The sequence below is a fragment of the Pygocentrus nattereri genome, chromosome 3 (assembly GCF_015220715.1).
Source record: "Pygocentrus nattereri isolate fPygNat1 chromosome 3, fPygNat1.pri, whole genome shotgun sequence".
In the NCBI taxonomy this organism is placed as follows: Eukaryota; Metazoa; Chordata; class Actinopteri; order Characiformes; family Serrasalmidae; genus Pygocentrus; species Pygocentrus nattereri.
Window position 1 is genome coordinate 29,594,434 of NC_051213.1, and position 24,357 is coordinate 29,618,790.

Consider the following 24,357-nt stretch of genomic DNA (forward strand, 5'->3'; position numbering starts at 1 on the left):
TGTTTTTGTTTCAGTACTTTTATTTAAATGAGTCAGAGGCACAACTTTATGGGCTCTCCTCCCCTATCTTCACATGTAACAACCTACAAACGTGTGCCACTTTTGAATCCTGGAACAGAACAGCTTTAAATGAACAAGGGTTGTGCAGGTTTTGCTTGTGTGTGCCCCTCTTAGCCGATTTCTGTTTCTCAAAATGATGGGGGACTTTGGATCCCCTCATGTGAAATCAGTTTCTGGATCTAACTCTGTTGTACATTTTCTTTTCTCTCGCTCTTACACACACACACACACACACACACACACACACACACACACACACACACACACACACTTCGTCTTTCCTGTAAACACAAATGCGTTCTTAGTATAAAGAAACTTGTCAGCCAATGTAGAGTCTTGATTAACCCAGCTCTATAATAATTGTGAGCTGGTAATCAGATTGACCCACCCACTCTGGCTGTACTGTATTGTGCCAAAGTCAGACCACCCTTCATTTATTTTACATCTAGTCAAAATGTCTAAGTACAGGATATACATTTTCAGGAGATATTTCTGAGGGGCTCAGACACAAGGTTAAATAAAGAAGGGTGGCGTTGTCCTAACTTCCCCCTTATGCGAATCAAATAATAAAGCTGCTGCTGCTGGTGTTCTCTGAGCACTGACCACTCCAGTGCAGACCTCTGTATCACTGACTGTGTTTGGGACTACTTGGGTTGTGAGATGTCCTTGTAGATTTCTTTGAAAAACTGAAGCAAGTCTCCAGAAAATAATGAAAGGTAAAGGGTGGACACAATGAAACACTGTATTCATTATGACTGATTATATTCAGTCGTTTCATGACACTGAAAAATGAATAACTTGTACTTCATGGCTGTTCCCACAGGAAATGAAATATTACTGAAATGGTGGTCTCTGACTTTTGCACAATACTGTATATCAGTAACTCCTGTCAGGATCTGCTTTGGTGGGTCACAATTCATCATCATCATCATCATTATCATCCTCCTCATCATCAGCTCAAGTAACATGCCTTAAGAAACATTTCAACAGCTAAAACCTTGCTACATTATCACATGCTGAATCTTTGGTGATGAAATGTGGAAAATTCTGATAACAATGGTTTGTAAGATCGCTGTAACCCATTGTCCTGGTCCCATAACAGAAGAGTTCGCCCAATGTACTTTTTGAAACAGGAAAAAAACATTGTATGACGCACTCCCAATCAGTGGAGGGGAAAAAAGAAAATAAGGAAAAAAAAAAATAAAACAAACTCATACATGCTCACATCCTCATATTAAAAAAGACAAAATCACAAGTTCTACTAAATTGAAACATATCACTTAAGAGTAACATAACTGAAGAGCAGAGTCTACAACCACAGACAACACAACAAGACTAAGTACACTAGTGCATGAGTAGATATTGATGGTAAACTCCACAGAAAGAGAATTCCACATCAGCCAAGTTGTTTCTAGGAGTTCGATTTCTGTGGCACCTTCTACGATGACATCACAACGTACTGTAGAAAAATACAATGTTCTGGTTACAAAATACTGCACAGCTAAGAAAGAAAGAATGAAAATAGACAAACGTTTAAAAGAAACTGTCCAAATATATACAGTGAGGTGTCCCTTTTCCACCATACAGGCTCGTACTGCATCTGAAACCAAGGAGGACACTTTGGGCCAAAAGGGCCAAAGACCATAAGAGATGACATCAGGAAATCCCAGCCAATCCTGCTCTTTCTGACACAATGTTTAATACATTGTACAGACAAGAAGACTCTAGCCAATTCAAGCTTTCAAATCATGGAAACATCTTCTTAAAGGGTTTAGTACATTGCTTTTATCCACTAAATGGTTGACTACAAAAATGCTTTTGGGGGGGAAAAAAAAGAAGGAAGTGACATTTGGGTACAACATCTGAGCATAAAGCCACAAAGTCTTGCACAAAAGAAAAAAAAAATCTAGTTTGTTTGGCACAAAAATCTTTTACACAAATACATTAGATTAAAAACTTTACTTAAATTAAATGTACACACTCAAGGGATTCAATCATTAACAGTATTTCCTTATTCAGTAACTGCTTGTTTTCTCTCTCAAACAAAAACAAGATTTCCTACAAATCGGTTCCTTACATTTGCAAACTGAGCTGGTGAAAACTCAGACTGCAGCAATGCCCCAAGTCGCGTCATGACTTCCTTTTTCTGACTTGTGGCCTGAATGCAGAAGCCCTTTAAGCTCTATATGATTGTCAGTGCTCAACGTTGAGTTGCTCCGCATTTAAAACTCTAGCTGCAGTAACATATCCAAGTTCTTTATCATACCATTAAAAGGGTATCACCTCATAGAACTAACACATGGGTGTCTCAAGGCAGAAGCTAAGTGAGCTGTTCCAAAAATTAACAGAAATGTAACTTTGGTTGCAAGCATGTCATGACCCTGTGGAAATGGGATAACTTCAACTTGGAGGACAGTCTAAAGCTTCGTGAACTACTTGCTGTCATGCTGGTTTCAAGTATGCTTAGTTTTGGGTCTGCAATGCCAACGATGCCCAGTAAGCAATAATGCTGCTGGTGCATCTAGTGTGGCACTGCAGACTCTAATGTGTTGTCTTTGCATCAACAGCAACTGCCTGCCAGTGAAAACCCCCAGCCCAAGTGAAGCCAGTATGACAGGGTTCGTTTGGTTTTCCAGCAATCCGCATTGTGTAGGTGAAGAAAACCACACTCTTAAGGATTCCTGGTAATATGAATTCAAAACTGTAGAGGTCAGAGATTGTCAAAGATCTTAGAGCACAGATGCCATGGCTATATTCCTGGAGCACTGATGGTATTTAAATTACCATACAGGATTACAATACAAAAACGTCAAAGCAACCGGACACTAAAGACAATGATATGTTAGCAATGCAATGAAGGAACAAACATTATTGCACAAATCCAATTAAATAATATTCAGTAAAGTAACATTCCTTACTTTCCTCAAAACAAACACACACCTACACACACACCCACACAATCTCATGCATACCACTTTTAGGCCTCTAACAATGCTGACACAACTAGCATTTGCAAAGAACACAAATAAATACTCCCTTAATATTTGAATCTGAACCTTAGTCTCAGAGTCTGATACATATCACAAATGAAGATTTCCTGGAAAGTCCCTGACTAAACATACAATCAGGATGCATAACCCAATGTATGATTGAGCAGAGGGATTCTCTCCATGTTAACAGATAACATCTTTGTATGTAAATGGAAATGCAAAAAGTAACTGTTTTCTAGTTATAAAGCTTGAGTGTATGTAGCAGAGGCCCGGGAGCAGCCTGGGCCTCTAGAACAACACACTAAGTGCTGCTGTGGTGCAACAGGGTCCCTAAGTTGAGTGCTTTAACACTGCTCCTCCTGATGAGCAGCAAAATGGAGAGACAGTAATCCTGTCCGTCAGCGTGTAATCTCACAGAAATTGCTGCAGAAATGGCAAAAAAAAAAAAAAAAAAAAAAAATCAGAGCAGACCATGGCTGTCAAACAAACGCAGCCACAGTATGCGCACCTTGTGTGGAGACATAGATTCCTTCAGAAAACCATAATTACAAAACAACAAAGCAGGTGACGTTTGCACATACATTACCACAGACAGCTTGATGAACTTACACATCCTTCACTGAACATGAATGAACATGAATTGCAAGGGTTTAAGGAGAAAAAAAAAAAAAACATACAATAAAAGAACACAGAGTGAACAAGCGCAAGTTAAAGTGTCCTTATACTGCTTCATCCTTTGGCCTGTGGTGATCCTGCGTCTTGTCTGAAACGCCTCAGGTGGTCTCCCTTGGCTCTCTGTTCAAGGCCAAATGCCCACAGTCTCTCCAGACACACCACAGCCCTCCATAATGCCACTAACCCAGTCTGTTTTGCCACATACACCCGGCCATGCTGCCAAAAAAAATAACTCTATTCAAAGACACTTGGGGGCAGCGAGGGAGTTTATGAGTAGATGGTAATAACCTCCCGGCCGCCACCACGGACCAACAGGACCCGGTTGAGACCTTCTAACAAAACCTCCAAGAACTCCATGTCTGAGGCAAATAGGTTAAGAAACACTTTTTTTCTAAAATATTTGCCAGTGATTAGAGATCTAAGCACAACTTAACTGAATCCTTAACTGTACTCTGCCCACAAATACGTTCTTTCATAGAGACTGTCAGGAGGCTGCACAAGCTTCTCTGTCCTCAGAACAGTTGCTAAAAAGAATGGGTTTTCTGTAAAAGGTGCGACATTTGTACTGAATGTGGTAAGCAGATAAGGATACAGTTTTCATCTCCACCCTGGCTCTTTGGTGGTCCAGGCATGTTGAGGAGGACCAGCTGGGCTCCCTGGGACTTGTTCACAACCACCTCATTCAGCTTAACAGCAGTGTGCATGCGACGCACGTTAGACTGGTTGCTGTTTTGTAAGAGCATGTAAAGAAGAAGGAGTAAGAATCAACAGTCCAAAACCAGAGAGAATGGGTGATAAACCATAGATACCAAGCACAGGGACATGGAGAATTATATTTATTTGTATATATATATATGTTTATTATTTGGATTATAGACAAATTACCTCCCTAGTGTTGGACACTGGCAATTCCCTTAATGAAACTCCCCTATCCGACTTTAAAGGACTCTGAAGGTTAGGACACATTTCCTCAAAGATGTGGGAAGCTAATATTGTACTGAATCTGATGCCCCCACTGCCTACATTTTTTTCCATCCAATTACACTCAATTCTTCATAAGCTGCGTTCTGCCACTTGAAAATCTCCCATTAATAAACATATTTGTTGTGAGTTGTTTTTTGATATTTTTTTTCCAGTTTTTCTAACAAAGCCCATATCAGCCTTTACAGCCACCTGGGATTAGCTATGGGTTTACTGTCACAAAGCATGTTGCTATGTTTTAATGAGTGAAGTAGTTGCAAGCATCTGCTGTTGTAGCATTAAACCTTAAAGCAATAATTTTCACACTTACTTTGAAACGCATGTTTCTTAATATGTCCCTGTTTTGAGTACACTGGTTTATCCCCCATATTGTGGTTAAACAGTACTTCACCTGTATCCGTGCTTCTGCATAAGGTCTGTCCAAAGTACAAACCCAATTCCAATGAAGTTGGGACGTTGTGTAAACCATAAATAAAAACAGAATACCATGATTTGCAAATCCTTTTCAACCTATATTTAACTGAATACACTACAAAGACAAGATATTTAATGTTCAAATAGATAAACTTTGTTTTTTGCAAATATTCACTCATTTTGAATTTGATGCCTTCAACACGTTCCAAAGAAGTTGGGACAGGGCAAAAAAAGACTGGGAAAGTTGAGGAATGCTCAAAAAACACCTGAACAGGTTAATTGGAAACAGGTGAGTGTCATGATTGGGTATAAAGGGAGCATCCCTGAAAGGCTCAGTCGTTCACAAGCAAGGATGGGGCGAGGTTCACCACTTTGTGAACAACTACGTGAGCAAATAGTCCAACAGTGTATGAACAATGTTTCTCAACATGCAATTACAAGGAATTTAGGGATTTCATCATCTACAGTCCATAATATCATCAAAAGATTCAGAGAATCTGGAGAAATCTCTGCAAGTAAGCGGCAAGGCCGAAAACCAACATTGAATGCCCGTGACCTTCGATCCCTCAGGCAGCACTGCATTAAAAACCGACATCATTCTGTAACGTATATTACCACATGGGCTCAGGAACACTTCAGAAAACCACTGTCAGTGAACACAGTTCGTCGCTCCATCTACAAGTGCAAGTTAAAACTCTGCCATGCAAAGTGAAAGCCATATATCAACAACACCCAGAAACGCCGCTGGCTTCTCTGGGCCCAAGCTCATCTGAGATGGACTGATGCAAAGTGGAAAAGTGTCCTGTGGTCTGACGAGTCCACATTTCAAATTGCTTTTGGAAATCTTGGACGTCATCATGTCCTCCGGGCCAAAGAGGAAAAGGACTGTCCGGATTGTTATCAGCTCAAAGTTCAAAAGCCAGCATCTCTGATGGTGTGGGGGCATGTTAGTGCCCATGGCATGGGTAACTTGCACATCTGTGAAGGCACCATTAATGCTGAAAGGTACATACAGGTTTTGGAGCAACATATGCTGCCATCCAAGCAAAATCTTTTTCAGGGACGTCCTGCTTATTTTAGCAAGCCACATTCTGCACATGTTACAACAGCGTGGCTTTGTAGTAAAAGAGTGTGGGTACTAGACTGGCCTGCCTGCAGTCCAGACCTGTCTCCCATTGAAAATGTGTGGTGGATTATGAAGTGCAAAATACGACAACGGAGACCCCAGAGTGTTGAACAACTGATGTTGTACATCAAGCAAGAATGGGAAAGAACTCCACCTACAAAGCTTCAACAATTAGTGTCCTCAGTTCCCAAACACTTATTGAGTTTTGTTAAAAGGAAAGGTGATGTAACACAGTGGTAAACATGTCCCAACTTCTTTGGAGCGTGTTGCAGGCATCAAATTCAAAATGAGTGAATATATGCAAAAAAAAAAAAAAAGTTTATCCATTTGAACATTAAATATCTTGTCTTTGTAGTGTATTCAATTGAAAATAGGTTGAAAAAGATTTGCAAATCATCGTATTCTGTTTTTATTTATGTTTTACCCAATGTCCCAACTTCATTGGAACTGGGGTTGTACAAAACAGACCAGGTTTATTTGAAAATTAAATGCTTTAGAGATTAATATTCAACAATAAAATGAGTTTTGTAAAGCAATAAATAAAAAAAGCTCATTTTAACAAACCAGCAATGATGTGTACACTATTCCTTTTATTCATACATGTAAACGGAAAGCTTGTCAAACTGAAACTTGCATCAAATTTAAATAAATTTGTGGCGGTTAGTGTGCACAGCAGTAAAAATATGGTACGCACAGCATGATATGCACATGGCCTTAAAGCAAAGTCATTAAATAAACACGTGCAACTCATACAAGCAAACATAAGCCTCTCAATTGAAGCACATGCTCTTCATCACACACTGATGTCAATTTTAATTTCAACTATCCACGGATTTCTTCATTCTACATCTTTTAAAAAAAAAAAAAAAAAGGAAATCTGATACCGATTCTCATAAAGTAGTCTTGTGAACCATGATTTTAGGTTTTCTCCACCTGTGCTAAAAAAATTGACATTAGATGTTATGGTTTGAGAAGCATGTGCTGCGCTGACTGAGACAAATGTGCAACTCTCATGCTAATTAAAACTCATTACAACTCTTAAGACAAGCGGTGATGACAGCAATGAAATTCTGGCATGCACACATGTATCAACGCACACACAAACACACTCTCTGGGCTTTTTGAATGGTGATGGAATGAGGAGACAGGACGACTAGTACAAACACGCAGACACATAGCCTACAATAAAGAGAAATCGGACTTACAGACTCTCCCACTCTCTAGAAGGAGGAAAACGGGACAAAACAACAGAGACAGGCTTAGACGTTTCGGCAAACCTTTCACAAGGACATGCCAACCACCCCAGCAATGCAGCAGAAAGATGCTTTATGATCTTCTCCTAATCTTAACTATACTCAAAATCTACTAATTGATCATGGACATTGTTAGAGCTTAACAGTTACTAATAACAGATAAAGGCAGAGGACCTACATTCTGCACATGTTTGTCTTCCCTAATTTAAGAGGTGTGTTAGAAAGCAAAGAAAACACAAACATGTGCAGGGCATAGAATCTCCAGGCCTGGATTTGGGAACAAGAAGGACAGGGGTAGAGGATCTCAGGAACTCATATTGACTATATGAGTCAATGCATAAACCAGTGTAAAAGATACTAATAACCGAACTTATTACTTGTTACTCAAATAATGTTCAATACGTTTCATTCTGGAGGCAGCTGCCTAACTAGTCACTGCCTTCAAAAGGTTCCTCTCTTATTGGACATGATTTTAACTGAAAACGAACCTTAGCAGGTATTGCATTCTGAACAGTGCTTCAGAACCACTGTCTGTAATAAAATTCACTGCGCTAAAACTGAAGCAATGGAACTCAACTGGTAAGCAATATTATGGGATTGTCTTTGCTGAGAAGGATACACATGACGCTGCCTTCAGATTTAGTCAAGGCACCTTAGCAGACAGCTAACTTATGCTGCCCTCTAAATGGGACAGCCTCTGCCTACTCAGACAGCTGCCTCCACAGCAGTTATTAAGCAGAATAAATACCTATAACTATTGCTGCCTCATCATAATCATGTCAGAGCTGAAAGATGCCCATTATGCCTTTATTTATTCATAAAGCTCTTAACTGTGTGTTTACTACATATAATGTGTTAGGTTTCAGTATTAATCTATGATTATTGCTTTCTAACTGCATTTTTTTGCATACATTTTTAAGAAGAAACCAAAGAGAGTAGTGCCGATGTATGCTGGCTATATGGAGGTTTATTCAGGAATACAGAGACACAGGACACATGGCGAGAGCATGACCAGACGGTTAGTCCAGACAATGTGCCTACACACTGGACCATGCTGTTTAAACAGAGATGGCTTGGATATTCCCTTATGCACCAACCCAACAGTCAGTGTACATCATGCAGGCTGTGTCCTTTCAAAAATCAAACACACACATGGTATTGTGCATAAGCAGGCAAACCTCATCCAGGCCAAAGCCGATATTTAGTCAAGTATTCATAGTTTTAAAGGGGAACTGCACAATTTCTTTCAATTTCTAAATAATTCTTTTGTTAAGACATTTCCAAGCCTTTAAGCCCCTCTGTGTGGATTGATGTGAAATGCTGTATTCTAGAGAAACTTGCTCAAAATTAGTCAAAACTGTTCACAGTGGTGGTGACTAGAACCAGACGCCTGAAGAGTTCAATGCCTCACAGAAAATGGTTATGAATACACTGCCTGATGTCCTGAGAAACTGTTTTACGATAGGTCTAAGATCAGGTTTTGGTCTTTGTATTTTATTATGTATTTTATTGTATTTATTGTATGTATTATTGTATTTTATTATGTCCATCCATTTTCTAAGCCGCTTCTCCGTCAGGGTCGCGGGGGGATGCTGGAGCCTATCCCAGCAGTCTTCGGGTGGAAGGCAGGATACACCCTGGACAGGTCGCCAGTCCATTGCAGGGCGTATTTTATTATGTATTTTTCTTAATCCATTCATGATGGAGAATGCTTTACTAACATTACACATAAAGACACAACCCCTGTTTCTTATCACCACCACTGTAAAAATTCTAAGTCAGTAAGTTTTTCTACAATAAATGTTTTCACATCATATCACTTTTAATGACTTTGTTTACATCATAACAACTGAATTATGTAGGAAATTTGAAAAATCAAAGGAATTCCCCTTTAATTTAGCGAATCAAATGCCAACACATTGATAGTCATTAATAATTATATTATGTATTGTGTTAACACATCAAATACTGCAAATACATGACTAGACTGAGGTCTGCCCCAATTCTAACAGGCCTGTTAGCACTGCTTTGTGGAACCAGTGTATAGCTTTTTTTTAAAGTTGCAAAACAATAGCAACAGATTCCATTTTTGGGCTTGTAGTTATGTCACGTCAGTACGAAGAACAACACAATCTTATTACCAACTGGTTCCCTCAAAACCATGCAAAGGCACATCAAATGTGCAGGACAAGTGCATTCATACATCTCAAGTCTAACACAGCCGTACTACAATACGTTCAGGCTGCAGAGTTTGGCTGTGATTTTCTTTGTTTAGGAATCCCCCGAATTTGAGCACATTTCAGTATGAAGGGTGAGTTTATATGTGTCCGGTGTGGGTACTCACGGCTTCATGTTGAAAAGGTCCCGTACACCCATGCTGGCATTTGGCTCTCGATTGCGATTGCGCTCGGTGAATAACTTCTCTTTGGTCCAGGTCATATGGACCCGCTCAGGAGTGGCATCGGGCTTGTCGTTCAAAGCTGCATGGGATGCGGTGTTCTTGTCATGAATGAGCTGCGCCTGAGGAATTATCAATACCATCAGAACAGTTCAGACACCAGACAGCCTAATCTTTACTAGATAAACCCTGACACTCTGAGCCAGCCACAAGGGCATGGCTTCCCTTTTAGCGCCTCAATTTCTCTCAAGAACTGTCCATTTTTTAATTTAATCTCAAGACATTTTTTTTGTTTATAAACACAGTCATTTTGGACTTCTTTAAAAGCTTCTTTCACGCCACATACCCAAGTTGATTCATAACTGCAACCTTCTTTATGTGAACCTTAATATTTGCCTTTTGAAAAACACATAAAACCTTTTAAAATATTTCAATGAATTTATGGCATCAATTTTTTTATATTAATTTTAATGGTCTGCACTGTAATTGAAGACCATACAGTTAGTTGATGATGTTTAGTTTTCTAAATCTATAAGCAACATGCAACTCAATTAGACTCCAAACAGCTGATGAGATAGTGTTAAATTAACAGGCCAGCATGCAAATGTAATGCATTTCAATTGTGAATGAAACATGGAAAAAAGACAGCAATACATTTACAAAATGCAAACTAAAATGAGCTTTTTCCAAGCTAAGAAAAGAGGAATGTCTATAACGAGGGCAGCAAATGGAAACAGTGTGGGAGGAATCAGGGGAAAAAAGACTGCTCATGTTCACAAGGGGCTCAGAAGGAGGAGGGGGCCACTGTGCACAATATCAGTGATGCATGCTTAATGGGAGGAGTCTTGAAGGGAAATGCAACACACCTTAACAGTTACAGAGCCACATTAATGCCATGACTATAAAGATGGCGCCTCACTGACAGCAAGCTCTCTGAAAAGAACTATGGCCCCACCATACAGACAAAACACCACATTATGACTATACTGCTACATTTAGCCTTTGCAATATATTAAAAACACATGCTGGTGAAGGCATCATGTTACATGGTTAAAGACTGTCCTGCATTATCTTAAAAAAATATAACTTTATTAATTGTACTGTATTATATGATTAAGTGACTTTTTAAAATACATATCTTGATTAAAAAATACCCACAGAACATCTACCTGGAACATCTGAGGATGGTCTGGATTTTCATAGTAAAGGACTGTTCTGGTTAGTCAGATAACTCATTTGAACATTACAACCATAAGTGATATAAATAATGCAAAGGCTGGTATTGACTATTAACCAACAACATACTGCCTACAAGGAACAACATGCCATCCTAACAGGTTCTTCTGCAGCAATCTGATTTCAAATAATGCTCCCTGCCCTTGTCTGTGGCTCTGTAATTGTAGGTGCTAGATCCAGGGTGGTAATCTCTGAGGCACAGCTTTTGTGTTAACTACCTCATTGTCCTTTTCGTCCTCCAGTGGAGCACACTGGTTACTCACGCCTGAGCACTGGGCTCCAGTTTGGTTCTTCCTCCGAATGGAGCTACGAGATTCGTCAGTGATGCTCTGAATCTGGGGGTTTGTGCCGTTCCCCACAGCCACAAAAATATAGGAAATGAGGGGCCACATGTCATATGACTAAACAGTGGTGTGCCACAAGGCTATATGCTGGGTCCTCTAATAAATTTTTACATAGCTAACAATCAGCTGTATTAAATATTACCAGATGTCATCATATAGATTTTAAGAATTAACAAAATTAATCTACAGTACAGTAAAATGATGATGTCAAGCCAGAACTTGTTCAAACATAACATCACACAGTTAGTCTTACAGATGTCATGTCTACATACAGATGTTCAGGCAATTACAGGGCTATGAGAGAATAACAATGATCAATGCAGGCAAGCTTGGACTACAACTAGTTTCTTATGAACTCTACCCCTTCTAACTGTATTACAAACTAGGGGTGGAAGAAAAAAAATCATATAGTATATCATCACAATATTTTGTTTTCAAAAATAGCATTGATACATAGTATGAAACACAGTATACAGACCCAAGTATGAATATTTTATTATATAACTTAATATTTTTAATGTATAGAACAGGGTCTGGTTCTTGGTTTATGCAGGAAGCATGAACACCACTATGTCATATTCCAATAAGAGCCCAATAAGTCAAGACTCCTAATGTTACGCTCACTTGTATATTATATTATATTATATTATATTATATTATATTATATATAATAGCAATTCCCACCCCTACCCCCATCAATAAGAGAGTACGGAAATGACAGGAACATTACCTCTCTCTCCCGCTCAGTCCTGGAGAGCTGCATCTGTTTCAGCATCTGTGAGCGCTGCTCCATGACCAGGGTCTTCTCATAGGTGAAAGCTGATATATCACTATCATGCTGTTTGCAAAAAAGATACAGGAGGAGAACAAGTAAAGCACTACTTAGCACATTTTCCAAACATATGAGAGGTCGTAATGACTGATGGTAACTAGATAAGGAGATCACATGAGATAAGGATGAAGCATTTACTTGCATTTTTACAAGTTTTAGTGTTGGGGTTCGTATACTAGGGGTAGTATAGTACACACTGGCCTGATTTGGGCCACAGACTGCCTCCATACTTAGGGAAATAAATGTGAAAATGTGACAAAAAGCATTTGATGAAGTATCCACCAATGTCAATATGCACACGATTGAAATAACATGGGACATAACTATATTTCTGCTAAATGCTGTAAATGTAAATGTATTTCTAAAATGAATTTTATAGTAGGTAAAGTTGTTTGTACTTTATGGACTACTTTAGGGGAAAAAAGTGACCAACTCAAATATGAGTAAAATCATTAGGTGCTAATAATTACATTACTGCGCCTCCTCCTGCAAAACTAATCAACAGTCATGGCGATTGCTGATTAGCCTTGAAGAGAGAACACAATAAAAATTGTAGTCACATAATTTATAGGACAGTTATCTTACCATTTCCACAACCTCAACCTCAGCGTCCAGCCGAAGATGATACAGGAACATCTGCAAGTCTTTCTTCATCTGAATGCTGTTGTCATCCATCTGAGCTACAGTGAAGATACGCATCTTACATTTCCTCCACACCTGAGAAAAGAGTGAGAAACAGTGAAATAGAGAAAGAAGCAAAGGGTAGAAAGAAGGCAAAGATAGACAACAGATATAGCACAGGACAGAAATGACCTACTAAAAAACCTGATACTCATGAAGTCAACACCCCCAATATATATATATATATATATATATATCTCTCTCTCTCTCTCTCTCTCTCTCTCTCTCTCTCTCTCTCTCTCTCTCTCTCTCTGTCAACACTCAACAATCCCAGTAGACATCAGTCACAGGCTAATTAGTCTGACAGCCCCAGAGCTGTGTACCTTGTGCTGGCGGAGCAGGAAGGGCAGCAGCATGAGCATTCCTCCATCATGGACAATCCACCATACATCTATGGTGCCCTCTCCAAGTCTCTCCTGCTGAGGGAAGTTGTCCACATTTTTAGCCACCAGCAACGCCTGGTGGGCAGCTGTGGTCTCTCGCACAGTCTCTGAGGATGACAGAGGGTGACCGCAACTTTTAGCCTCATAAACATTTATTTTTTTCAAAAATATTTTTATATAATTATATATGAACAAAATATATGCAATATTCTTTTTCATTTCAATATTCAAAAATGAATATTATGGCAAAAAATTAGAAACCGTTGAACAGTACTGTCAACAGTTGTGTTTATGCTGTTGTGTTTGTGCAGTTGTTTTATATTCTTTGATTTTTTACAATGCATGTACATCACATCTACATAACAATGTGCAACAAAAAAAAATTAAATAAATTTTTAGTTTATTACATTAAAGGTTTGATGCTAACCTATAAAGTTTTTCCATGAGAGAGGGTCATTGGACTGTTTCCATGTGCCGGGCCATGCCATCAGCACAGTGTTGTGCTTCATCCCCCCAAGACCAGCTGACTGGATCAGGTGCGAAATGCCGTCCCGCAGGTTGGATGACACCACGACGTGGCAGAATCCCTTCGTCTTTTCTGCACTCATGGCCGTCTTAATGTTCTACAAATTACAGAAAACACATTTGTGTGAAACAGAATGGTTATCAGAGAGTTCTTTGATCACATTTTAGCACAGTAATTCCAAATATGTTTTGTGATAAGAATGATAAGAGCTGGCAAAATAAACGAAGGTGTGTGATAAAACAGTTTATTTTTTAAGATAAGACTCAGTGATATGATTACAAACAACTATACTATTTCACATTCAAAAATAACTTGGAACTCAGGTGTTGACAAGAGTAATTTAGGGCAGACCTCAATCAACCTACTCAAAGGCTCACAGCTTCAGTTCTATTTATTGCCAGTAGGTGTCAGTCTTTCTACATGTTTAGCGCTAAACTATCCCACTCTTCCAAGCTTCCAGTGCTGCAGCATTCCTGCGCAGTTTTCCCCTGCTCTGATGCACCCAGCTCAAAAAGGCCATAATGTTTAGCCGATACATAGAAAAATGTGCATTTAAGTAAGGCATCCATGAAAAATCAGAGCGTCTTGTTCCAAGCAAACCCAAAACACTTCCTAGTTCTTTCATTCCTGGGATAATGGAAAAAAAAACTATATGGTAATATGGTAGTTAACTCAATAATTATAGTCGAATATGATGAATTTAAAAACTGTTTGTATGATATCAACCTGATGTTACATTACACATCAAGCACAGTTTGAATAAAACAAAAACATGATAGAAATATGCATAAAAATTTGGCACCACTTAAAAAAAAAAGACTACCTTTATAAAGGCTTCATCAAATATTTAAAAACTCTTCGTTAATGCTTATTAGTTAGGTCATTGACATTATTAATTATTAGTAAGCAGTTATAACACATTACTAAAAAGGGCAAAAGTGAGCTGTTAAATCTGATGAATATGACAGTAGAAATAAATGTGAGTTCACTGTTAGGCAAACAACAGGCCACTGCTGCCCTTTTTGAATTACATGTTGTAAATGCTTATTAATGATTTGAAGGTCTTTAAGACCTAATGAATAAGTGTTATTAAACTCATTCTAAACCATTCATGAGCCGCTTACAAGGGTAGTCTTAGTGGAACCAAAACTTTATGCTTTAAAATTTAAATGATTTAAAACCAGCAGGGCAGACCAGATTTGCGGTTCAGATCTATCTGAGAGCTGTATGGGTGTAGCCACACTTGACTGACACCTCTCTATTCAAAACTGTTATGCCACTCAAGCAGTCCTAATGCTACAGACAATCGCTCAAACATGCAGAATCAGGAATGATCTACAAGTACAAACGTACCGACACTAATTTTAAGAATCAGACAAAAGTGTCGCCACCAGATGAGCCCTGTTTATTGGTGGTGGTGAAATTATCCAAGTAGGCTATGCTTGCTAGTTAGGTTTTGCTCACCAGATTGCTCTGCTTCAATGAAAGTGAGACCGATCAAGCAGAAAAGAATAGCTTTAAGGAAAGATGTGTGAGAGTGATGAGCAAAATCAGCCTTGTGATTGGTGAGGAAATGCCCAATTAGGACTGCACAACAATTTAAACTGAAACAAGAGAAGTTGCTTCCATGAAGTGCATGGATAAGGAGATTTATTCACAGTGCCTGCTTTATATTTGCATATTCTGTGGCCAATATTGATCTAATTAGATTCTAATTCAAAATGTTCTTTACAACTTTGATGGGAATGGTATGCGCTAAACACCTGTTTATTTGGAGGAGATATGTACATGTTGGTCATCGTAGCATCACAAAAGCAATGAATTGAACATTATGTTTTTGATTATATGGGACCTTTAAAGGGTTATGCAGCAGAAAATGATCTATAAGGCACTGCTGCTATCACTTATAAGCTGCTTATAAAATCATCACTGAGACCACAGATGAAAGATACGTCCTAAAAAACTTACCTGCTCGGCTTTCTTGGCCTCAGTCTCTTTGGCGAGGTAGGTACCCTTGAGCACTGATCCCACAATGGTGAGGCCCTTGCCTGCTTTAAGCTGTGTGGTGAAGTTGAGGAGACGAGGGTGCTTCACTCGCAGCTCCGAGTCCAGGTTCAGCAGCACCAGTAGCTGAGGCCTTAACGTAAAGCAGGGCATGAGTTTGTGACAGCCATCATATTTTAGTCTCCCCACAGTTTTGAGATCAAGCATAGATGTATTAGAGCAAACAGATACAGAAGCTTAATTCTGACTTGCTGCTTTTCTATTTCTATAATTACAACTAATCCTGAATGTCTGAAAATGCGAAGGTACTGGTTTGGGAGGACAGACAAAGGATTAAAAGATTATTTAGAACTATATGTACCATATAGAGAGTGCATTATGGCGAATATCCTTCTGCTCTAAGAATTAAAGAGTGTGCAGTACACATCATCTGCTGCATTATCTGTGCCTTTATTAGGAACACAGAATAATAACTATGTACAATAGGCTGTAAGCAAGAACATGCCATGAAAAAGCAGGTGGCAGAGTAAAAATAACCCCCTCTAATGACAAGAGGTGATCCTGTTTTTCTCGGTAAGAATTCCATAAGCTGAAGTGCTCCTGGCTAAACAATCTGGAGCTGGAATAAAACATATTTTTGTGTAAAAACTCATATAAAGACCATCAGCAAATTCAATTTGCCTGTAGCGTGGATTGGTGGCATAGGGCCAGGTAAAGAGGCTTAGGGAACATTGAGAATGCAGCAGGACACAGGTGCTGCCTCAATGCAGGACCTTCTGCACTTGGCCAGATGGCACCTTAGAGTTTTTTTTCCTTCGTTGGCACAGATTAGGGTAACCCTCTGATTGCTGGGTTGAGAAGAGTAAATATCTTTTTCTCCCTGCATCTTCTTGATAGCAGCATTCTTAAGGTTTGATGAGTTGCGGCAGGGGAAGGTTATTTGTTCTATGTAGGCGTTATTTATTCCATTTGGGATTAGCGAGGGCTCAGGGACAAATCAAATAGTAATTCTCTTTGGATTATACAGGTGGCAAATGGGGAGCCTCTAATCTGAGGAGCAGACTAAAGTAGATGAAAGAGAAAAGAGTAAAGAGAAAGTAGATGAGTATTACCACAGTATTATATCTGGTGATCAAATGACCCATGAAAGCCACCATGATGTATAAAGCAGAAGCAACTTTTCTTTTAAATTCACTTTAATATAAGCAACACATACATTCACTCTCACTGTGCGACACAATAAGGCTATCATTATAAATGCTGTACTCCAAAATCTTTTCTCTCACCTCCAGTTTTTGGTATGTGGTGGCGCTTCCTCCAGTCGAATAAGCGCATAGCGAGCTGCATTGAGGGACAGTCCACGAATGCCATCACCCCATTCTTTCTCAGCCCTGTTTATACACACACACACACACACACACACACACACACACACACACACACACACACACACAAAAACATGGTGCTTAAAGTAGGTTGTGGACATGAACACTTTCTGCTTCTGTCAAGACATTATATATATATATATATATATATAAATATAAAAAAAATCCCAAGTGACAAAATGACACTGATCAGATAAAGCCTTCACCAGGGGTATAAAATCTCTGACTGTTTCAATTACAGTTCACTTGGAAATTATTAAATGCATCATGAAATCATTAAAATAAGATCTATAATTCTTTTAAAAAAGGCATTAAACACACAAATGAGCCTGGAGGAACTACTGTACTGTTCAAAAACAAAGAGACCAATCATTTTTTAAATTTAAGTTATTCATTTTTCAGCATCAGAAAAAAAGCAAAAAATATATTTGAATTGCTATTATTGCTGAATATTAGAATATATTTTCAACATTTTTAGTGCTTAGTGCATTCAACCTTTGACTTAGCTTCCCTTCTTTTTGGGAAATTTGCTTTAAGTTTTTAAAGAAATCTGCAAGGATATTTTTCTCTCCAAAGTTCAGTCTTTGAAGTTGGTTGTATTTTCTGCTTTTCGTTAACCAAATAATTGTAAACCCATTCAGTGATGTTAGGGCATTGGTCAGGCCATTGTGTGAGAACACCAGCAGCTTGTTAGTTTGATTTGCAATTTTTTTTTCATTTCTTTTCAGTGAGGGGTTCTTGACAGCTGCACATCCTTTCAGACTCAAAGTACTGAGCTGCCCTCATAATGGAAGGATGGACAAAAACACTTTTTTCCCCCCTCACAATTTTCTCTTCTCTCTCAAAGATTTATGTTCAGTTTTGGTGGTCTACCAGGTTTTGCACAGTGATTATGAGTCATTATCATTTAAAACCAGAGTAGGTGTTTTTGTAGAATCCAGGAAGAGTAATCTTGCTTTTTAAAAAAGCAACTGAAGTAGCCCACGCCCTACTTTCATCAATCCTCCCAAAGCCACTCTCCCAAAACACTGACAATGCAGACATTGAACATTTACACACACAGATTACATAAAATATAAACATATTTAGCTCTTACACCTACAATTTAGCTAACAATAGCTTTGGACTAATACATAAAACAAACTGGACAGGGTTTTTAGTCCTGTGACCTCTAATTTTTTTTTTCTTTTTATTGTCAGTGCATTTGATTTACTGATTGCTACTGGGATGTAAATAGAAACTCCTGTTTTTTCACTTTTTCCTTTGACTTTCCCCATTTTTATGCAAGTGGGCTATTTTATCTAACCTACTGCCTCAGAAAAATCTCCTGAAAAAGAATAACTTGTACATAATGGCCATATTGACCGGAAATGAAATGAATGAACGGAGGTCTTTGACTTTTCCACAGTACTATAAGATTTTCTTTCTTTTCTTAAAATTTTAAGTTTGGTGTGTAATGGAATTATAACTGATTATAATCATGACAAGATTCCAAAATCAATGCCTCCTGAGCAACATATCACGATACACTGATGCAGCAAATCAGCACTCCTGCTATTTGCTTCCAGTTGCTGGTGCTTCCAGTGCTGTTTGGTTTGACTTACCCTCTGTATTCGATGTATTTGTAGATACAGCTAGCAATAAGCATAGCTACCAAGGCATAATACCAGGAAGAGATGAACATCAAGGCCAGACACAGGCTCATGCCCAGGAAAGACAGCGCCCTGTTGGACAGAAGGAACTTGAGTGCTTGTGTTTAACTACAGATAAAACAGTTGCTTTGCCCTTGTTGTTGCTGTTATCAGGCAGAACTAAAGTCTATTTTAAATCTATGCTCTATACAAATGATTATATCAAACTTTTTAACAAATGTCTGAATTTTGCAGGCATACACTTCCGTTATAGCTCGGGAGAGAGAGAGGCACAACAGCCTAATGTGACCGAATCAGGAATGGGTAATGGGATTTATCCAGCACTGCTGGAGAAAGAGGGAGGGGTCAGAGAGAGGACAGTGCTCCTGCTCAGAAGCCAGAGCGTGTGGAGGCTGTCACCTCTCCTCTGCCACCAAAACTGCCTCAGAGCTTAAGCCAAACTGAAATTGCCAGGGATTGAGTGCAAGCCAAACTGTGCGTGCTTTTGAGAGTGCATGTCCTCAGAGAGCGCCAAGACTGCGTAATGAGCATAGCAAATTAGTACCACGCACGTTTCCATGCTGGAGTGCCATGGTTACAAAAACAGTCCTCAGAGGTTGCTGACTTGTGGAAGGTTGAATTACTCTTGTTCACTCACCTGGGGTCAAAATTTCCACTCAAAATGCCTCTTAGGTGCAAATGGTATTCAGTGCAGCTAAACTGCTAATTACTATTCATAAAAAATTACTCTATCCACAATATTCTAATATTATCAGCTACTAAACCACCATGTCTTGTGTTTACTCTCCTTTACATCACGTGAAACCACCCGCTTCAGTACTGCAAGCCCTCGTCCACTCAGCTTTGCTAATTCCCCTCGGTGGAAACCCCAATGTCATCTCCATTACTGTCTTAGCTCAAATAAAGTTAATTAAATGAGTACTTGGAGGGGCGAGGCATCAAGTGAATAAAAGCGTTGACTTCAGAAGAAACACTTGCCCAGAAATCATTGTAACCTGATGCATTTACTTTTTCTAACCCGATAAAATGGCAAAGTTATTTTTAAGCCAATGCAGTAAATTATTTTAAAATGGTTAATCTCCCAAGCCCATAAAATGTAATTTGCTAGGCTTTGAGCGGCAAACATCTCCATCTTTTTCTTAAAGATGAATGGAGAGACAGCATCAATTTAGCCTGCTAGCATGGTAAAGCCTGCACAGCAATTATTCACAAAAAATGTATGTTCTTTTTAAACCTCTCAAAAAACTTTGCGCTACAAAGTTGGCAAGGCCAGCTAAATAGCTCTGTGTGTCTAAGCTAGCCAATGGTGCAGGCATTTTGTTTGAAAAATCTGCTCATCATTGTCCTTGCCTCTAGTACTGCAACTGGGTGTGATGCACTTTGGGTGTGAGCCAAAGTTGGTACAAAAAGAAAAAAAAAAACAACGGTGCATTGAAATAATCAAAGCCATATTGCCCCAACACTTCCTGAACTGCAGTCTGTCAGAATGGCTGTACAACATACGTATGAGCAATACAGAGCATTAACCTGTGTTTTTTTTTTTTTCAAGTAAACCGTTTTCTATATTTTATGATGCAATCACTAATATAATAACATCAACGACTAATCGACTTTGTCAACTAATCGCTGTAGCCCTACTACTCCTTTCATCTAAAATGAAAAGCGTAATCCCACACTAGCTAAACCACCGATCTGACAATTTGAAGCAGGCTCTGTGCTCACCAGTGGTAGTACTTAAAGCGAGGTCTCCAGTTAGGTGTGCGCAGGAGAGTCTGGAGAGCACAAGCCAGGTTCACAAACAGGTAACACATCAAGAAGAACCTGTAAAAAGATAAATATACAGGCACACCTTATATAAAGAAGACCATAAGAAAAACAAAAAGAAAAGTAAGCTAAAAACAGATGAGTGTAAGGAAGGGAACAGAGAGAGAAACCGAGGCAGAGAAGAGGGCTGGAAGAGCGGAGCGAGAGGTTATTAAAGTTATTATCATCATTAAAGCAGGCGGGAAATTACACTGAAGTGAAGATAAGTGAGTTCTGGATAAAAAGGACAAGGCTATGAAAGAAACAGAGTCACCCCAGCTAGAGCAGAGAGGATTAATGGAGGATTAAAAGATGTATTATTGAAATTAAAGGGGGAAAAAAAACGTTATTAACAATAGTGAGGGGGAGCAAACGAAGACACAGAAAATGTCAAACTCTGACTGTAATTATCACATGAGACAGCAAAGACATGGCACTGTGGCCAATGGAGCCAACAACATGAGAGTGAAATAGAGGATGACAGAGAAAGATAGGCATAGGCATACTTACATGGAGAGGATAGGGGCCACAGCATCCAGCGAGGCAATGAGAATGCCCGTCTCACAGATCATCGCAGTGAGCAGTAGGGCCCAGGTGGGCTCCCCATTTGCTTTGCCATGGCCAAACACCTGAGAACAGGGCCAACCGTACACTCAGGACACTGCTTATGAGGGTGGGACTTGTTGCAGTGGACACATGTATGAGATCTAAAATTATTTCCAAAGTATGTGCTTCTGAATCAGTGTATATAAATGGTTGTGAAAAACCAAATGAAGTTCAGCTGCACCTTCAACAGAACACAATATATTCTAAACAAATTAAAAAGCAGTATTGTCAGCCAAGAGCCGCACAGACTTTTCAATGAATTTTGCCTGATATAAATCTAGTAGACATGTGTTATGGTTTTAAAATGGCCTCATTTCCTCTTGTCATTCCATTGATACAGTGTTGACACACCTAAGCAACATAATAATACTGCTGCAACAAATAATTCACTTTCCTCAGTAAACATGGAGTTGCTATCATGAGAGCATTGCTTTGTGGCCTGTGACACAGCATGGGTGAGGGATAAGCTGAGTAATGAATACTGAGTGCATTTTACAGATTCGTTTTCATTTTATGATTGGAAATAACGAAATGTGTGTCCAAAATTGCTGCTAGTATGATGCTGTTTGGTTGACATTTATTTTGGTAACAGGCTATCATACAGCTATTCTCTAACACGTTACAGTAATGATAATGCTTGAAGAAAGATGGCCGTCATTTAAATTAACCTGTACTGTTAGCTGTTCGCTGGATAAAGCTGTGTAGTCTCCGTAAATTTCATCTGTCCCGAACTAATCCTGCCACCAGGTCTGCTCAGACTACACTCTAAGCAGCCACTAAAGAGCAACACAAATCATAAGTGAGTCTGTGAGCAAACCTCTAAGAAAGGCACAATGCCATCTCGGGCGATGGCTTGGAGCAGCCGGGGGGCACCAGTGAGACTCTGCAGACCTGCCCCACAGCAGGAAAAGAAAGAGCCAATCACAATCACCCAGGGGGAGGGCCACGACAGAGTACCAATCACCAAGTTTCTTTTGACCGAGTCTCCAAACCTGAAACACATACTTTTTCCTTTAGACAGAAATACATGCCTTAATTTTCTCTTGCACTAAGCACATTCATTGCATATGATTCCTCCAACATCCACTACCTTGGCAATATTTTCTTTGGAAACAGCTCACAAGTTAAGTTGGCCCTGATGCTGCAACCACATTCATGAAAGAATACCATTCATTCCAAAAACTTTGGACTTAAAAAAGGCAAAAGATGAAAAGAAAAAAAAAAAAAAACGAACTCACTTGTCTCGGAGAACCACTCCCTCAATGCAAGCGCCAAACAGCACCACACAGGAGAGGTCTGAATTATGCAGTTAAGAAAATGACCTTCACCGAGGCAAGAATTTGAAAAATCCCATACAGACTCCCTATTTTCTACAGCATTCTAAATGACATACTGCCAGCTAACCTGTCTAACCTGGCACTGTGCCCATCAATATTTACATACTATGAAGTTGCATTTAATTGCATTTAGTTGTTTGATTTCAAAATTTAATTACACTTCGGCATAACTATAACATGATCTTTTATGTGGATACAGATGATGGTAGTAGTTGCTATGGCAAGAATGGTTCCTATTGGAATAGACCTCTGGGCATCTCTTAAATCTCCGGACCGGTTGGATCCAGCCATGATACCTGGACAACACAGGGAAAAAATGTTCACTCACTTTTTAGAAATGCTGCATTTCAAGCAAGTTTAAAGCAATCAAAATATACATTTTATATCAAACCAAACTGTTTAACAGTCATTTGCACATTCAACACAATAAATCTGTCTGTAAAACATTTGGCCTCATTGTATGAAATGTACATTTTCCTTTGTTTGTCCACTGTTGTGTATGGTCAGTGTGTAATCTTTTAGATTTTTCTTCTATGTAGTTAATTCTTTCATATACTTTGGGCAACTGTTGTAGTCTTACAGTGCTGTAGTCATCAGTGCTTACTTACTGTAGTCATCAGTGCTGATCTGTGCACTATTGTGTTACATAGTGTGCAGGCATGAGGCCCCTTAAAGGGGACAGACTGGCCTGAGACGCTTGCAGCTGAAAGCGGAAGATAAGCATGATCTACGCGCTGGCTCAGAGTGTGGCTATGAGAATTTAGATAGAGCTGAAGCCACTGAGCAAGAACAGATTAAATACAAGCGGGTGGAAAAGGGGTTACAGCAATGACCTGGCATTCATAGAACATACAGTGCTACAGAACATTGCATATTATACAACCACAATGAGAAAATGCAGGATGGGGAGGTGGAGGGGGCAGGCACAGGACTACTAGACACATAGGAAGGGTTAGAGGAAAGAAGAAATAGAGATAGAAAAAATACATAAAGATGGGGCAACATGCCCTTACCGGTAACCGAAGGGAAATAGATCCCAACTAGCAGTGTGAAGAAAGTGGCAATGTCGTTGACTACATAGGGCAGGTTAAGGTCTAGTGTGGGGTCAGAAGCTGCCACTGATGCCATGTTCTTCTCCACCAGCATGTCAGAAGGGCCATAACTTGACCACATATTCTCTGTTCAGAAGAAACAAGCATTATTGCTACAAACACTCAATTCCACTCAAGAAAAAGTAGTTATACACAGTTTAAAAAAAAAAAAACATATTTAAATAAAATCAAATAAAATGTTTTACTGGTACATAGTTGAGCCAACAATTTAAAGAAAATCAGTGAAAAGTCAGACACTATACATTTGCCAATTTACCTCTCAGCATGCTATTAAACATGAGGATTTATGAGACGAAAACAGCCTTCAAATTGCTAGAGTTGACAAATGAGTAAGCCAAACATTCTAAGTGTGTTACAGTTATCAAGTGTCAAATGCTACACAATGACACAAAGTAGAGGGTCAAGATATTCCTCATAACCTACGGAGTAGTTGACCAGACACACTATCAACAGCAAGCTGTAAAAAAGAATTATGATTAACAAGCAACACAGGAAAAGCTAAGTACTACACAAAGTAGCACATCCATGCAATCAGTTTGTCTTTATCAATGCTCACAAA

General features: G+C 39.2%; 1 protein-coding gene across 6 annotated transcripts in view; it reads right to left on the minus strand.

Moving 5' to 3' along the window:
- Positions 1-24,357, minus strand: part of slc12a7b (solute carrier family 12 member 7b) — a 70,971-nt gene continuing 46,614 nt past the window's right edge. For 3 of the 6 annotated variants that reach the window (XM_017712343.2, XM_017712345.2, XM_017712348.2), the window contains exons 9-26: positions 23,700-23,864; positions 22,884-22,982; positions 22,588-22,645; positions 22,167-22,341; positions 21,254-21,372; positions 20,663-20,761; positions 18,893-19,012; positions 17,190-17,294; positions 15,868-16,036; positions 13,801-13,996; positions 13,314-13,480; positions 12,895-13,026; positions 12,208-12,315; positions 11,352-11,468; positions 9,844-10,019; positions 7,452-7,466; positions 4,318-4,451; positions 1-4,084 (exon numbers count right to left, since the gene is read on the minus strand). In XM_017712343.2, coding sequence (XP_017567832.1) covers positions 3,993-4,084; positions 4,318-4,451; positions 7,452-7,466; positions 9,844-10,019; positions 11,352-11,468; positions 12,208-12,315; positions 12,895-13,026; positions 13,314-13,480; positions 13,801-13,996; positions 15,868-16,036; positions 17,190-17,294; positions 18,893-19,012; positions 20,663-20,761; positions 21,254-21,372; positions 22,167-22,341; positions 22,588-22,645; positions 22,884-22,982; positions 23,700-23,864 — 2,246 coding nt within the window. In that variant the 3' untranslated portion in view covers positions 1-3,992. The remainder of the gene's footprint in view (positions 4,085-4,317; positions 4,452-7,451; positions 7,467-9,843; positions 10,020-11,351; positions 11,469-12,207; positions 12,316-12,894; positions 13,027-13,313; positions 13,481-13,800; positions 13,997-15,867; positions 16,037-17,189; positions 17,295-18,892; positions 19,013-20,662; positions 20,762-21,253; positions 21,373-22,166; positions 22,342-22,587; positions 22,646-22,883; positions 22,983-23,699; positions 23,865-24,357) is intronic. The other 3 variants (XM_017712346.2, XM_017712344.2, XM_017712347.2) reach the window with 3 other exon arrangements.